This window comes from Bombus bifarius, unplaced genomic scaffold (assembly GCF_011952205.1).
Source record: "Bombus bifarius isolate JDL3187 unplaced genomic scaffold, Bbif_JDL3187 scf7180000008194, whole genome shotgun sequence".
Taxonomy (NCBI): Eukaryota; Metazoa; Arthropoda; class Insecta; order Hymenoptera; family Apidae; genus Bombus; species Bombus bifarius.
This window is the reverse complement of record NW_022884502.1, coordinates 813,932-828,767: the sequence shown is the minus strand read 5'-3', so window position 1 is coordinate 828,767 and position 14,836 is coordinate 813,932. Positions and strand designations below refer to the sequence as shown.

General features: G+C 47.4%; 1 protein-coding gene across 9 annotated transcripts in view; it reads left to right on the top strand.

Moving 5' to 3' along the window:
* The window catches only part of LOC117209845 (mushroom body large-type Kenyon cell-specific protein 1), a 94,465-nt gene that overhangs the window by 42,074 nt on the left and 37,555 nt on the right, over positions 1 to 14,836 (top strand). For 4 of the 9 annotated variants that reach the window (XM_033452273.1, XM_033452276.1, XM_033452272.1 and 1 more), the window contains exon 2: positions 7,936 to 9,058. In XM_033452273.1, coding sequence (XP_033308164.1) covers positions 8,965 to 9,058 — 94 coding nt within the window. In that variant the 5' untranslated portion in view covers positions 7,936 to 8,964. Of the gene's footprint in view, positions 1 to 7,935; positions 9,059 to 11,433; positions 11,627 to 13,079; positions 13,135 to 14,836 lie in introns of those variants that run through there. The other 5 variants (XM_033452278.1, XM_033452279.1, XM_033452271.1 and 2 more) reach the window with 2 other exon arrangements.

Below are 14,836 nucleotides of genomic sequence, written 5' to 3'. Positions count from 1 at the left end.
CAAAGACAAGAGGAATTCTCTGCCCTCTTTAGTTCAAATGTTCTACCTACTGTTTGGAACCTCAAGGAAGCTGCAGTTTTTTCGTAAACGTTTTTCATAATATCACCTTCTAATAATTAATTAAAATTTGAAAGTGGAATATATAAGGGTGGAGCGTAATTTTTACAATAGAATACCCAGTCTCATTTATCACGAAATCGTATATCAAACAGGTCTTGGTTACGTTAGAAAAATAATTAATTTGGGGCGTATTTCATCCACTGATGATTAATCTGCAAAGGGTTAATGTATCGTAAGACCAGCATCTCACATTGATGGAAAAGCTGTGTATGTAAACTAATATGTGTTCAGCTAAAAGACACATACTACTCTCCTTGGTTAAATGGTTAAATCATTTACCATTTCGAGACTGAGAAAGACTTCAGTTCTATAATTTTCTTTGTACCGCCTTTGTTTCTCTTCGCTTAGTTTAAAATATTTACTTATTGTTGTTTCGTAACGGTCTGTCTGGTTTAACTATATTTAAGAGCTGAAAAGATACGGGGAATTAGAAATGTCTCGACGTATCTTAAAAAGTGGAGAAATGTTAGATAGGATACTTTAACAATGTCCTGAGAATTTGGATTTAGTCAGGTGTCTCAAGCCTTAAAAGCATTGTCTCTGCACTTTCATAATTAATTAAGTTATAACTTTATTCTGTGGCGTGGTACGTTTTCGTGCCTTGAAGAAATACGGTGAATTTTTTATAACAATAAATATGGAAGATAATATTTTATAGAAACCAGTAGTGGTCTGCTGAAAACGTCGTCCTTCTACATTTCCTTCAAAAGTGGAAAAAATTATACCATTCAAAAGCTTCAACGCATTTAAACACGTTTTACGAACAGATTATGTATGCTGTGAGAAACATTTTGAAATTTCGTTAATCCCGTTACGGGACTCGACTATCGTGATTACATTGGTCAACTCTGAGACAAATCTGAAAATATACATATGAAAATTACAAGATATCTAATACAAACATACTTTTTCACAAAGATCGCGAAGGTATCAAAATTCAATTATCCTTAACACTTATTATACGTAGATACATTTGATATGATTATTCGTACTGTATTCCAATTTTTTACTAAACATGTCTTCGATAATAATAAATATCGTGCAATTTCTATGTACTATATAATATTCACAGATTGCCTTCAAATATTACCAATACGATCACGATACTGCTATCTGCCTGCCAGTAAATGAAATTACAAACACATTCTGATAACTCATGTTGCATAATAGATGCATAAAAATTGCCTAGAGTAAACGTTGAAACACTTTCACCAGCCAATATAGTATGTCTGTACATACGTGATTTGTTCGACACACACGTTAAACGTCGACCGCATTGTATCGACGCGCCTTGCAAATCCTTCGCGCAGCTGTAGCAAAGTCGGACGCGGTGCAAAGTTTCCATCGGCTATTTAACAATCGACGACATCTGCGACACTCGACGAATCCTCGGATCTTCCATGGCCAGTAACCGACACAAAAAGTGCAGGGCAATGGAAAATGTAATTAAAGACGGGGAAGTCAGCAGCGTGATCGTGGGTCGCAGATATTTATTGCGTTCTGACCCTAAGAGATTCGGGCTAAATCTCACGCCGTCGTTTTATACGGGGAAGAAAATGGCGTCTGAAGTGTTAGGGGTCGTATCCCTTTTACTCTACGAGTCGGTATGAGCAGCAAGAGTCGGCGAAGGTGTCCAAAGTGTGTTCGTAACCGTAGAGCAGTAGAATAAGAAAAAGGTGTACAGAGGAGGAGAAAGTGGTGTGTGTGACTGTGTGTAAGCGAGCGAGCGAGCGAGCGAGAGAGAGAGAGAGAGAGAGAGAGAGAGGAAGGCGAGAGAAACGGGAGCCTAAATTTAGTAGACATCCAAAGTATAGTCATGGAAGCGTGCAAAGAGAAGGAGAGAGCGAGTTCGAGGAGAAACGACGAGGAGCATCACAGTGGCGAGAGGAGATTCACGGAGAGAACGGGGTGGGGTAACTCTGTGCTTTGGTGGCAACGGTTTAGGGTAGCAAAAGGAGGATACCAGAGGGTGGAAGCGGCGGCGGGCGGGAGGAGGGGGAGCGGAACGAACTGTTGCTTCCCCGAGAACCATGTCGTGCTGGTACTTCTAACACAGGATTCTCGAGAGCCTCCAAACAGGATTTAAGCGTTCTCACCGGCCACGAGGAGTATCTCTTCCAGTATTCCATACAATTTCCCTCAAAACGTTCCTCGATTCTGTACCTCCTCTTTGTTGTTGCCTCGCGCGTTCTCGTTTCAGATCTACAAAATTAGTATATCTTGTGTGTTTTCAAAAGCGGTCCAACAGAGACCACTTTTCGCACAGACGCCCGATTGCATGCGGGCCAAAGTATACATACGCACGGGTAAATCGGATGTTTTGAAATTTTTAATGGCAGAACACTCGATCGATGCTTAGTTTACATAATTTCATCAATTTCACGCACACTTTGTTTCGTCGAGTTAACCAATTTGCCAAATAAACGGCTTACGTGGTATGTAGAGAAATAAAAAAAAAAAGAAAAAAAAGAAAGAATTATAGAGGAAATGAACGTGATTCCTACTCGGTGATCACTAGGTTGTTCGACGGATTGGTCTATATCTGCGGATAAGAAGAAAGTTGCAAACGAACGTGTCGGAACTCGAGGGAAGAAAAGACCTACCTATATAGCCTTCTGTGCATCCCTGTTACTTATTATTCCCTTTAACTTCGCGGCTGTATTTTCCACGCTCTCTGGGAGTTGCCTCGTGTCAGTAAATCAGACAACCGAGTCAGGCATCGGACTAAAGCCGGTCTCTCGAAATGCAGAATTTCGACGATCCACGTTGAATATTTCGCAAAGAATAATACAATTAATATATCAGATTTAAAGTACAGATTTAAAGGACTAGTCGAGTCAACGACTCGTTTGAATTACTTTGAAACCAATTTCTCAGATGTCTATCGTACGTTAAAAAATGTCAGAGATGTAGGTATATGGTGATATAGCACACGTATAGGTATAGGTATACATGTAACGTGATAGGTGAGCATCGTACAGATTCTGTGCCAGAATTTAAAAATCTTTGCAAACCCGAACACGATTTCGGGGGTGCAGCCAACCGTTCATCGTTCACAGATTCGATCAAAAGAGGTCGAGCGCGACGAGGGTTTCGTGGTCAATTGTGTCACCCTCTCTAAAACAACCGGACCAGAATCTCGCTCGCACATTAATGTTTCTTTTTCCGTAAAAAGTCAGTTGCTTCGTAAAAAGAATTTTTCCGCTCTCGCGCATCGTCCTTCCACGGTGTTCGGTCAAATTGAAAGTCAACGGTATCCCGGTGGAAGAACCGTTCCGCGAGGCGATTCAAAGAGCACAGGTGGCCTTTAAATATGAGCGTCGTGGAACGTACGAAAAACTCGGGGTGCGAAAGCAAGGGAGGACCGGCGAAGTGCGTGTGTGGCCCGGAGGGTGGCGGCGTCAGCGGAGGTACGGGGCGAGGTGGATGGAGGACACTGGACCGGAGAGAAAAGAAGGAGACGCGACGAGGAAGAGAGCAAGAGAGTAAGAGGGGTGGTGTCGGTAAGGGAAAGAAGAAAAAGAGGCCGTGAACGAGTATGCGTGAGAGGATATACGCGTGGTCGTATGTGAGCCGAGGGGGAAGAAAAAGAGGGACGAAGACGAAGAGAAAAGAATAGAGGAGGAAGAAAGAGGAGGAGGCGAGGAAGGACGTAAAACAAAGTAACGACGAAATGCACTTCCCCCTTTACGCCGTCCCTGGCTCTCGCCCGGAGGGAAACGTCGAACGAAACGTTAAAAACTGGGAAGAGGAATGAGAGCGCGGGGGTGCTAGGTGGTGGCTCGTCGGTCGGGAGGGTCGGTGGGCCCCGTGGAGGCGCAAGGCGGAGGGTTGAGGGTGGGTTTGCTGTGGCAGCCGGGCCACCCTGGAAGGGTGCCGGGAGGTTATGACAGCCGAGGTATTGAGCGGATCCTTCGTTAAAAAAACGAGAAGCACCGTGCTGAGGCGCGTGGAACAGAGACGGATACGGAACAGAGGGAGAGAAAAAGTGCAAGAGAAGGCGAGATAGCGAGAAAGAGAAAACGAAAGCCGTGCGAGGGACCGAGAGTGAGCGGGGAAGAAAGACGAAAAAGGAGATAGAGAAAAGAGGAGCAGTCGAGGTAGATGGAGAAAGAGAGTGCACGACTGCCGCCGCCGCCGCCGCCGCCGCCGCCACCGCTGCCCCGCCGCCACCGTCGCCGCTGTTGCTGCTGCCGCTAGAACCGCCGGTGGAGGTGGTCCAAGGGGTGAGACCAAGTAACCGAATCCAACGCACCCTTGCCTCGCGCCCATTGCCTCCCCCAGCAGAGAAAAAACCGAGTGCACCATCTCCCCCACTTCTCTCCTCCACCTCATCCTCCACCTTTTCCATCTCCTCCTCTACCATCTCCATCTCCACCTCCTCATCCTCATCCTCGTCCTCATCCTCATCCTCATCCTCATCCTCCTTCTCGACCGCCCCTGACTGCTCTTCCTGAAGCAGTCCTACACTCTGCCCTCCCCACCGCCACGCTTCTCTATCTTCCTCCCTCGTCATCGAGTTTCTTCCGCCACGAAAAAAATACTTCAACTTCGAATGACGTTACGAGCGACCTCCGATCGAACGCGACGAATCCTTGCGCGCTCCTCGACAGTCACGCGCCAACGACTTCGCGACTACTTATTAACTTTTACCATTCTGGCCGAGGGTACTCGTTACAACGATCGATATATCCTAATCACGAGTCTAATTAACCAGAAATCGATTGGAAGGAATTTCAGTCGGATCGATCCGATTCTTTCAATTACTCTTCGTCCAACGATTACCCGTGAAATTCCAGTTTTATCATTCGTATTTCGATTAACAACGATCTACAAAATTCCGATCTGTCCTCTATGTTCCAAATCTTCCACCGAATAGCCTGCTATTAACTGTAAGATCTTATCGATCGTCCGAGAATGGGTGGTTTTGGGAAACGACGCGCTCCATTTGCAACAATGCCAACGATGATCTACGATCGGCCGATTTGTAAGCGTTGTACCTTTCTACGATTATCAGAAAATACGTTGAAATCGCGATTACGTCGGTTTGAAATCGACAAGTACGCATAGTGCAAGGCCATTGCAGAGATGTAGAAAAGAAAACATGGATAGTAGAAATGGCCGTGTGGATGTACTTAAAGAAGAGAGAAAGAGAAGGACGGTGAGATAGTGAGGGAAGATGGGACAGGGGAATCGAGACCGTTTGTTCGTCGACGGAAATGCAGGCTGGACACGGAACGACGGAAAACGAAGCGAGTGTGTGCGAAGCACTCCCCGGATTCGCGTAATGGGAAAATCGATTAGGAACCGAGCGAGTAAGGTGACCGTCCAAGATGTACAGATACACCAAGAAGAGTTGTTAGCTCTTCTACATTCGCGGAATTAAACGAGTCGTGAAAAAATAATTTTTCGAATTCGATCGGCCGATCGAACGACTACTACGAAAGGTTATTTAAATTCCCAAACGTATAACCACGATTAAAATGCTTATTCGCTGAAAAATCTTAGGACATTCGTTGTGCTTCGTTCGTTATCGACGAGTTGTATCGTAATGATCCATCTAACTTCGTATTTTACAGAGAAAGCACCTGTACTGCAAACGTATTAACTATTTTATTTAAAAATCCGTGCAATTTGATATTCTTAAACCGCATGAAGTATCGAAATTTTATTAAAGAAGAAGTCCCAAGATATTCGAACGCAAGCGTATGCAACTAGAAATTGAAAAGAGGAAGAAACGAAAGGAAGATAAACGTCGAAATCGAAAGGTCGAACAAAGAAATACTTAATATGGCAAAACTCGAGCATCTTAGAACTCCGACCACTTCAAGGTACTCTGAGAGTCTAGTCACTTTTCCCTCGCCCAGCATGCCTGCGAAGGTTCAATGACATCGGTAGAAGCTCCCGTACACGTACACAGAGGCGCACCGAGCTGAAAGTGGAACGCGTAGCAAAAGCGTTCGCTTTTTTTTCTAACGATTGGGAACGGTCGAGGGGAGATAGAGAGATTATGGGAAACTACCGGTGGAATTTCCCTAATTACTCGAGTACCACTACCAAAACGTCAACGAAATTTCAAGTTCTTTTTTTTTTCTTTTCTCCTTCGAGCAACGGATGCTTGTGAAAGTTTAACGACGCCGACGAAAACTTGGATGCATCCTCACGCGACCCTCGGAAAATGTGGAACAAACGTGTAGAACTGCAGAACAGAAAGTGCCGTATGTTTCATCGATATTGTTCGTATAGGCTTACCTAGCACGAGTATCCAATCGATCTTCCAGCGTCAGTGATATCGCCGTACTAGCCCACGGCTAGCTTCTATTCATCGAACGGCGTCCATGCGCGAGTGGAATATCAACACAGAGAATCAAACGCTTTTAACGAATGCTGCCGCTCCGATTTTGATCACCTACACCGTATGTGTCATATCAACGAAATACTATCGATCTTCCGCCTCCTGACAAGTAGATGAAGATCGATCCCGACCCTGTCCGCTGGCAACCTCAAGTCTCGCTACCGCGTGTTTATTACAGAATTTACGATCAGATAGAACATTTACATTAAAAAAAAAAGAGAGAACGTCGCTGGAATCTTTTCGTTAAAGTTTCTACAAAACGAGGGAGGCTAGGAACATCGTTTAATTGCCGTGCAATCTCGTCCACGTTGTTAAGATTAGAATAAGATGTGCATCACATATGTACTAAAAGTTACATTTCGAAGCCACCTAACTATTCTCTTTGTTCGTATATATGAGCACGCGCTATTCCGCTCGTGTCGTCCGCTAGCACGTGTAGCCGAGAGTTACTCGAAAGTTTGTTGGTAGAAAAGCGAACGAAAAGAAAGGGAAAACCTTGTTGCGAGAGAGAGAGAGAGAGAGAGAGAGCGAGAGAGAGAGAGAAAATGGGCCCGCGTGGGAAAAGGTGGAAGGCGAAATAGAGAAACGCAAATTAGGTGATGTTTGATTTTCGGCGACGAAGAGGAAGTTAGGCGCGTGAGTAGGGCGGATATCTCGACAACAAAGGCGATGGAGCGAAGGAGTTTCGCGATGAACGTAAGAGAATCAAGGGGCTGGCAAGGTAGGACACGGGGGCGCAAAGGGGGGGCCGAGGATAGAGGGAACCGAGAAGGAAGGAGGTGAACGGTGGTCGAGAGGGGAATAGGGCAAGTAGAAAGGACGAGGGTGTCCGCGGGGGCGGATGAAAGGACGCTTACCAGCTACTACCTATTGATCGCCAATTCTTTTTCTCTTGTTGCATATTAGGCGCACTCTGCCTCCTCTCTCTTTCTCTCGGCGGTACGCTCTCCCACCCCCTTGCAGGCGTAGAACGCGCGAATCCGCCCCTATAGCTACCCTCCGACCACCCTGCGCGCCTCTTCCTCTTCCCCTTTCTCCTGCCCCCTCGCCACCCTCCATCCTCCTACCCTTCCTGCCCATATCGCGTCACCGCGCGAGAGTGCGAGTCTCCCCTACTACCTTTCCTACCTACACCATCGGCCCTGACGTTCTTCTTACCGGCAATGTTTCATTTCGAGTAGCGGCACCCTTTCTGTTTCGGGGTGGGGCCAGCACCCATCGCTCCTTACACGCAGGTGTCGCGAGAACCTTTGTCTACCTCGAATGCTCGTCCGATTTCTCGAGCAACCGTGATCAGGATCGAACAGTGTCTCGATCGTTTCGGTCATTCATCGATCGTGAAAGGAATCCAACCGATCGAGAGATCGAGAGATCGATCGATCGTGTCTATGGATAAAGCGATGTTATATCACCATGGTATCGGGGGAAGGATAACGAAGATTCCGAAATTTGTGTTACAGGTAACGTTCGATCGAGTAGCGGTTTCCTCGAAAGGAGGCCGGACGAGAGGATCGGAGGGGTGAGCGTGAACGGCGAAATCGGTTGAAGCGAAAGAAAGCCGAAAGAGGAAGTAAAAGGCAGGACTTGCCGGCGGCGACAGACTGCACTCTCGCACCGTTCAGGGCGCAAGCGTGCACGTATGTTGTGCGTTTCCGTGCCCTAACCCTGTCTCAACACGAGAGAGTAGTCGTTTCTCGGCGTTCTCATCCCTACTCCAGCAACATCGCCGCCGTTGCCGCCACCGTTATCGCCACCGCCACCGCCGCCGTTACCGCTACCGCTACCGCCACCGCCACCGTCACCGACGCTGCTATCGGCTCACCATCCCTCCAACGTTTGCAAAGAAGCACCGCCATAGCCGACGTAACGACGACGACGACGACGACGACGACGACAACGACGAACACCAACAACAACACGAGGACGACGACGACGACGACGACAACGACGACGGCGACAAAGAAGTATAGAAGGAGAAGGAAGACGAAGACAGGAACGTTGACGAAAATCGCCAGCGCCAACGCTAAATTGACCATCGGGCTTCCATCATCGGCCCTCGAACATTTTGCCCGGTCTCGGTGCACGTTACGCCACGCGTGACGTCGTATCCAGCGTGCACGTTAGAGCGGCAGTGTGCACTACCTTCTCCCCTCGTATCCTGCTCGCGCACGCCTTAAGTCGACGGCGCGCGTCCAACGACGAAGAAACATTGGACGAACTACGACGAACGGAATCGAAAGGAGCAGCGGATCGAGAAAGTCGATCGATCGAACGTTGAGACAGGAGCAAGGGAAACAGAAGGAAGAGCAGGAGGTGGAGGAGGACGAGGACGAGGACGGGAACGACAACGGCGACGACGACGACAACGACGACGAGGACGTGGACGGAGGACGGCCGGTGGCGTGGAGGGTGGACATCCACGCGGGAACTCGAGGCAGGCGCACCCGGCCGGCACGCACACACATTCATTCTAAGATGTGATTTCAAAAATGGCGGATTGCCCCTATGCCCGTTGCATACAGGAACGCAGACACATCCGACGGGAGCTGCTGCGATGGACAAAGAATATGGTCTTCGTAGTCGGTGAGTTAAATTGCGACCAACGGTTCCATCCCTCTCTAGGTCGCGAACCCTGCGATCGGAGAGCACGCATCGAACCTATTCCTTAACATTTTTCTCTTTGATCTCGAACCATAATTTTTGAATAGCTGATAACTATACAATCGTTACGTTCTATGGCAGTCTATATACAGATGTTAGGGATGATTCGTACGATCATGTTGACTCACGTTCCGAATCTCACATGCTGGTGACTCTCCGAATATGTCAAGGATATATAGATACAATAACAGAGTCGAGCATCTATGTGTGATGCAGGAGAGAGAAAGAGAGAGAGAGAGAAAGAGAGAGAGAGAGAGATGAGGCTGCGAAGGGTGGGGTGAGTCTGGGGTTTGAGTGGCGAGAGGATGAGGGCGGGAACGGGAGGCAGAGGGGTCAAAGAGGGGAAGAGGGAAAGATAGAAAGAGAGAGAACGAACGCCGGTGGTGAGACCTGTTGCGAACCCGAAACGCCGAATCCTGGTTGACTGTGAGCCAGGCGTGACTCCTACTCGTGTCCGTACGTTCAACAGGGTGGTTGCACGTTGTCGAGAAACAGAGCAATATTTCGCGCGTATATCTCTCCGAGGGTTGCTAAATTCTACAATATTTCACCTCTCTGTACAATTTTCATGAAATAACACCTCTCCCGGCATCGTGCCACAGATAAGGCTAAACTTCCCAGTTGCGAATTTTAATCCTTGCTCCATTTACGAGTTCGTTTTCGGACTACGAACGGACGAAAATGGGGATCTTGTACGCGTGAATGTGCAATTATCGGAAAACAGACTGTATTCTTAATTATGTTCGCAGATATATCTTTTTTTTTTTTCAAACCTATTTACACCTAAAAACGAGTATTTCGAAAAGTTGGAAATTAGAAAATATTCCGTGGAAAATTGTCGATTTTGTTTTCGATCAGACGGTCGTGAGACGGACGAAAAAGAAGTATAGCGTCGCTTTCGTGCGGCAGCCCCTCTCCGCGAAAGCCGCCTCGGGCAGCGCCGACACCATCGCACCCGCGACAGCTTCTACGTAAGAGAGTAAGGCGCGCAGAGAATACTGCACAAGCTGCGTGCCTTGACCACAGACAACCGAGCGATCCCGGCCGCCGCCCGAAACCTTCTTTTCTTCTTCTTACTACCTCCCTTCTTTCTCCTTCTCCCTTTTCCCTCTTCCCGATCCGCATCCCTCTATTGCCCGCTCGTCGCTTACGCCCCCACCATTATTCTCCTACTCCCCCTTCGCTCCCTCCTTCTTCCGCCTTTGGGTTAGTCCGTCAAGAGAAGAGTTCTGCTACTCGTAGAAGGCGCGTTTCCACGCGCGCCGCTGTTGCGTGCACTCGCCGTTACGCTTCTTCCTCCACTTTCGTAACCTCACCCTACGTCCCCCTTTTTCCTTCTCCTCCGCCACCTTGCGGCCCCCTCGCGACCCCTCCGTTACCTTTATTCCCCCATCAGACTAGCTTCGTTGTCCCTACTACCTCTTCTCTCGTTCGCGTCTCTCCTCATTTCGGAACGCAGCTGCCGCTGGTGGTCGAGAAATTTTCGCGAGTCCTTCCCAACCCCCTCGATCCTTCCACCTCGCCCGACCCTCCCCCGCCCTCTCCCAACTCTTACACCCGCCCTTCGATTTCTTCCCAAACCCCTGGTATTTCCACTTTTTTCTTCGCGATCGGTTCTCCTCCTCTGTCGGCCGCCGAAGATTCTAAAAAGCAAGGTGGTAGTGGCTCGTTGCCGAGAAAAGGAGAAAGAGAAAGCGGAAACGCGGGGTGTAGGAGAGCGCGAGGAAGAGCTGCGTATGTGCGCGTTAGACCTCTGCCGGCGTACTCCTCTCGAGACTTCCATGATCTTCGGAGATCAACCAGTAAGCGTTCGGGAAAGGGTGACGAAGGATAGCAGCAGGCTTTTGAAATTCACGAGTGCCTCTATTTCTCACATCCCGCACCAGTAGCGCTCTTTCTTTCGTGGTGCAACGTGGCCTGATACAGAGAGATAGAGTTGTCGAGTGTTCCGTAGGACCGTGAAAGAAATTCATGGTGTCAGTGTCGTCGTCGTCGTCGTCGTCGTCGTCGTCGTCGTCGTCGTCATCGTGGTTCAGTGTCGTCGATTATGCTCCGAGATATCAAGATGTTGCTCCACGCTCTTGCGACTTCGCTGTGAACCGACCGCGATCGTTCTGCCTCACGCGAGCAACCGCTATCGCGACCTGTTACGTTGCACGTGTTGCTTGAACGTGTACGCGCGGCGATCGATGCCGAGGGTTTTGAAAATTTTCGAGTACGGAAAGTGGTCGTAACTGGTAATCTACGTCGAACGGATTAATCACGCGCGATCGTTGCGTGCGTCTCGAACCGGAAATAATGAAGCGATGCCATTTCCCATCGATTCGAATCTTCGGATCGATGCTGGACGTGACATCGGATCGCGAGATTTTTGCACGTCGCGATTAAGAACGGTAAGGATGCCGATTCGCCGTGGCTGTATTCTCGCGAGGACATCGCACAACCACACGACACGGGAGATTACCAGGAACAAGAGGATCGACGTGTAGAGTACGTATATACAGAGTGAAAATATTTGCAGACAGATCTGCAGCTCTGACAGATAGGTACGCCACGTGTACTCGCTCGGAGAGCATTTGTTGACGCTCGTTGCTGATGCATTCAAACTAGAGAAGTATATGTACAACATACATATCGAATGAAAATCCCCGTTGTGATGTACACCGTCGAAAATTAAAATGGAACGTTAAAAATTTTGTACGTAACACGATCGAGCCGGGGTAGGCCTATGAAAATTCGTGCTGATCGACGCGAGATACAACGAGAGAGAGAAAGAGAGAGAGAGAGAGGGGGGGGGGAGAGAGATTTGTTTTTCCATCAAATTGAAAACAAAAAATTCGACGGCCGAAAGTTTATTTGTTCTCCCTATTGCTCGTTACATTGTGCAAGATAAACGAATACTTTGCAAGGGTACAATTTTCCGCTCGCCTATTCCGTTCTTTTTTTTTCCATTGTACCATACCCATACCCGTACCACCGGTTTTCTCGAAAATGCTCGCCTCCAAGGCGCAAGGGAGGAAAGGACCGAGAATAGCGAAGAGGGATGAGGAGGTAGGAAAAGCAGGAGTGTTCGGGTGGGTGCAGTTACTGCTGATCGTTAAAAGGCGCATAAAAAAAAAAGGTCGTGAGAGGGGGAGGCGAGAGGAAGCAGCGCGAGAAGTAACAATAAAAATTCGTGGGCATTCGTGTTTCGTCGCCGAGATAGGAACGAGACGTTCAAGGGGGTGAAACGGCAAGGGAACGAGGAGAAGGAGGTGGTGGAGGAGGAGGAGAAGGAGGAGGAGGAGGAGAGAATGAAGGCGAAGGAGGAGAAGGAGGAGAAGGAAGGAGGAGGAGAAGAAGGAGTCGGTGGAGGAAAGGGAGGAGTAAGGGGCACGGTGGAGGGTCAGGGGTGATCAGGGCGAGGAAGATGGGAGGGTGCAGTGGCGACGGGTGTCGGTGCAGGCGCAGCGAGGGTGGCGGGTAGCGAGACTCCGAGGGTGGAAGTGGAGGATGGGTATGGCGGAGCAGGGTGCGTAATGAAACGATATTGAGTAGCCGTGGTAGGGAGGCTGGTGACGAAGGGTGGGGGTCGTCTTCAGCCCTCTCCGTCGATTGACCTCGCTTCGACGAGGCGAAGCAAGCCGCGCGCGGAGGGGTGAGACGAAGTGAGACGAGGCGAATACGAACGGTGGGGGTGAGTGGCCCACAGGGGCGGACGTGGCGAGAAGGGTGGTTCGGTGGGGGATGAAATGCCGAGCGATCCTACGTGGCCTACCAGGAAGGGAGACCCAAGTTAAATTGACGAAAATGACGCGGCACCTTCTTTTTGTCTTTATCTACTCTTCGCCGGGCGATGCAACGCCTTGGAACGCCTCCCGAAAAACTTCAAAGCAGCATTAGTGCTCGAAAGCACGACCTAACGAACCGCGCTCGAGAGAGAACCGGCAAAAGGACGACTTTGTGGTTACTGCGTGGAATGGCACTCTATCAAACGACCCGACGACTCGATATTCAATGTGAGTTTTACTCGTCCGTGTCGTTTGATATTATTCTTATTTGCTGTATCGAATGTACGCCGACGCGTTTTCTTCACACCGATTCGTGCGATGCCTACACAGAGAAATTATTTTTCCAAGCATCCTTTTGGTCTCGCTAACGTGGCCGCGATCAAATTTCCCCTTGTTAATTTTTCATTCCAAGTGGGAATATTTTGTTACGGTAATATCGGGCGTAAAGCGCAAACTTTGCGCATATTAATATTTTATAAAATATTTTTCGCCATGTGTAAATGAGCCCAGGCATCGCGTGTAAACAATTTCGAAAATTACCAACGAACCGTGTCGAGCTGTTTTTTAAAACGTGGAAAATGAGTTAATACTCAGATGGAAGCGCATAATAATCCATTAAATGATCACATGCCCTGTCAGATAATTACGAAGCTTGACAGAAATTAATATCAATAAACGATATTAATGATCATTCTCCTTGTAAAATATAACGGACGTGTTGCAGCGAGTAGTCGATTTTAGTTGTAAAATTCATATTGTACACCGGTAATTTTGTCCCCTTTGTACTTGATAAATTATCTCTTTCGCGATACAATTTCTTTTTCGTTTTATCAGTTTTGTCTACCAGTTATCTGTCCCATGTATTATTTAAATCGTGCTGTGCAACAGCGCAAGTAGCTTCCATAGAACGGTCTATATGGTTCAGACATATTTTATTGCGATTGTCAAGATTTTTAAGTACCTACCGATTCAATTATTTTCACTTTTCTATCTGAACTTTATATTTATCTCGTACGAAATAAACGAAACGATAAAGAACATGCGACAAATTCGTAACGAAAGCGTGTATAGTACTTACAATTACGTGGATATTTGGCACCGTTGGTTACACTTGTTAGCTGCATTCGTTGGTTGCATTCGTAGGTTAGTTCAATTGTAGATATACCTTGTGTATTTCCTCGTAAGATGCGTTTTTACCCGTCATAAATCAGGAAAGTAGGTCTTACAGGCAATTTTGACCGATTTATGAAAGTTTCGATCGATAATGCACTAAGTAACAAAACAACGATTATTTTCTTCTCTTTCGTTCCTGTTACTTTGCATCCTAGTTTTTAAGACGTGTGGTCCCCGGACACTAATCCACCGGCCATTACATTCGACACGATCGTAATTCGCGAAATTCAGCAATGATTTAAAAAACCAGCCGAAACTGAAGAAATCTTTCGTTTTACACTGTTCCCGATAATCCGTAAGCGGTTTTTAGAAAAACAAATTGCAAACACATAAAAAGGTCAATAGCACTACAAACGATGTACGTATAAAACGTGACGATTGAAATCCGAACGAATCGTCTACTAGTTTCCTAAAGTGTCCTCTATGAGTCAGCACTTTCGTGGTCTTAAGACAGAACCGCCTAATCTGTCGGTAATTTAACGTATGGTCACATGGGTAACTGTGTTTAGTTTCGAAGCATAAGTGATCTTGGCTTAGGGGCTCAATTTAGTGTTAAGTTAACCATATAACGATGTAATCGAATAAAGAAATATTTAGTACGGGCAGCTTCACCGCTATGTAATTATTTCGTTCGTTATATTTCGGTAAAATCTCTATCACCAGGATCACTAGCTAATGACGTATGTATAAGTAAATTGACAAGTTACAAGTCATAGGTTAGAAAATATTTTTTCATCGTTTCATAATTTTTCGTCAG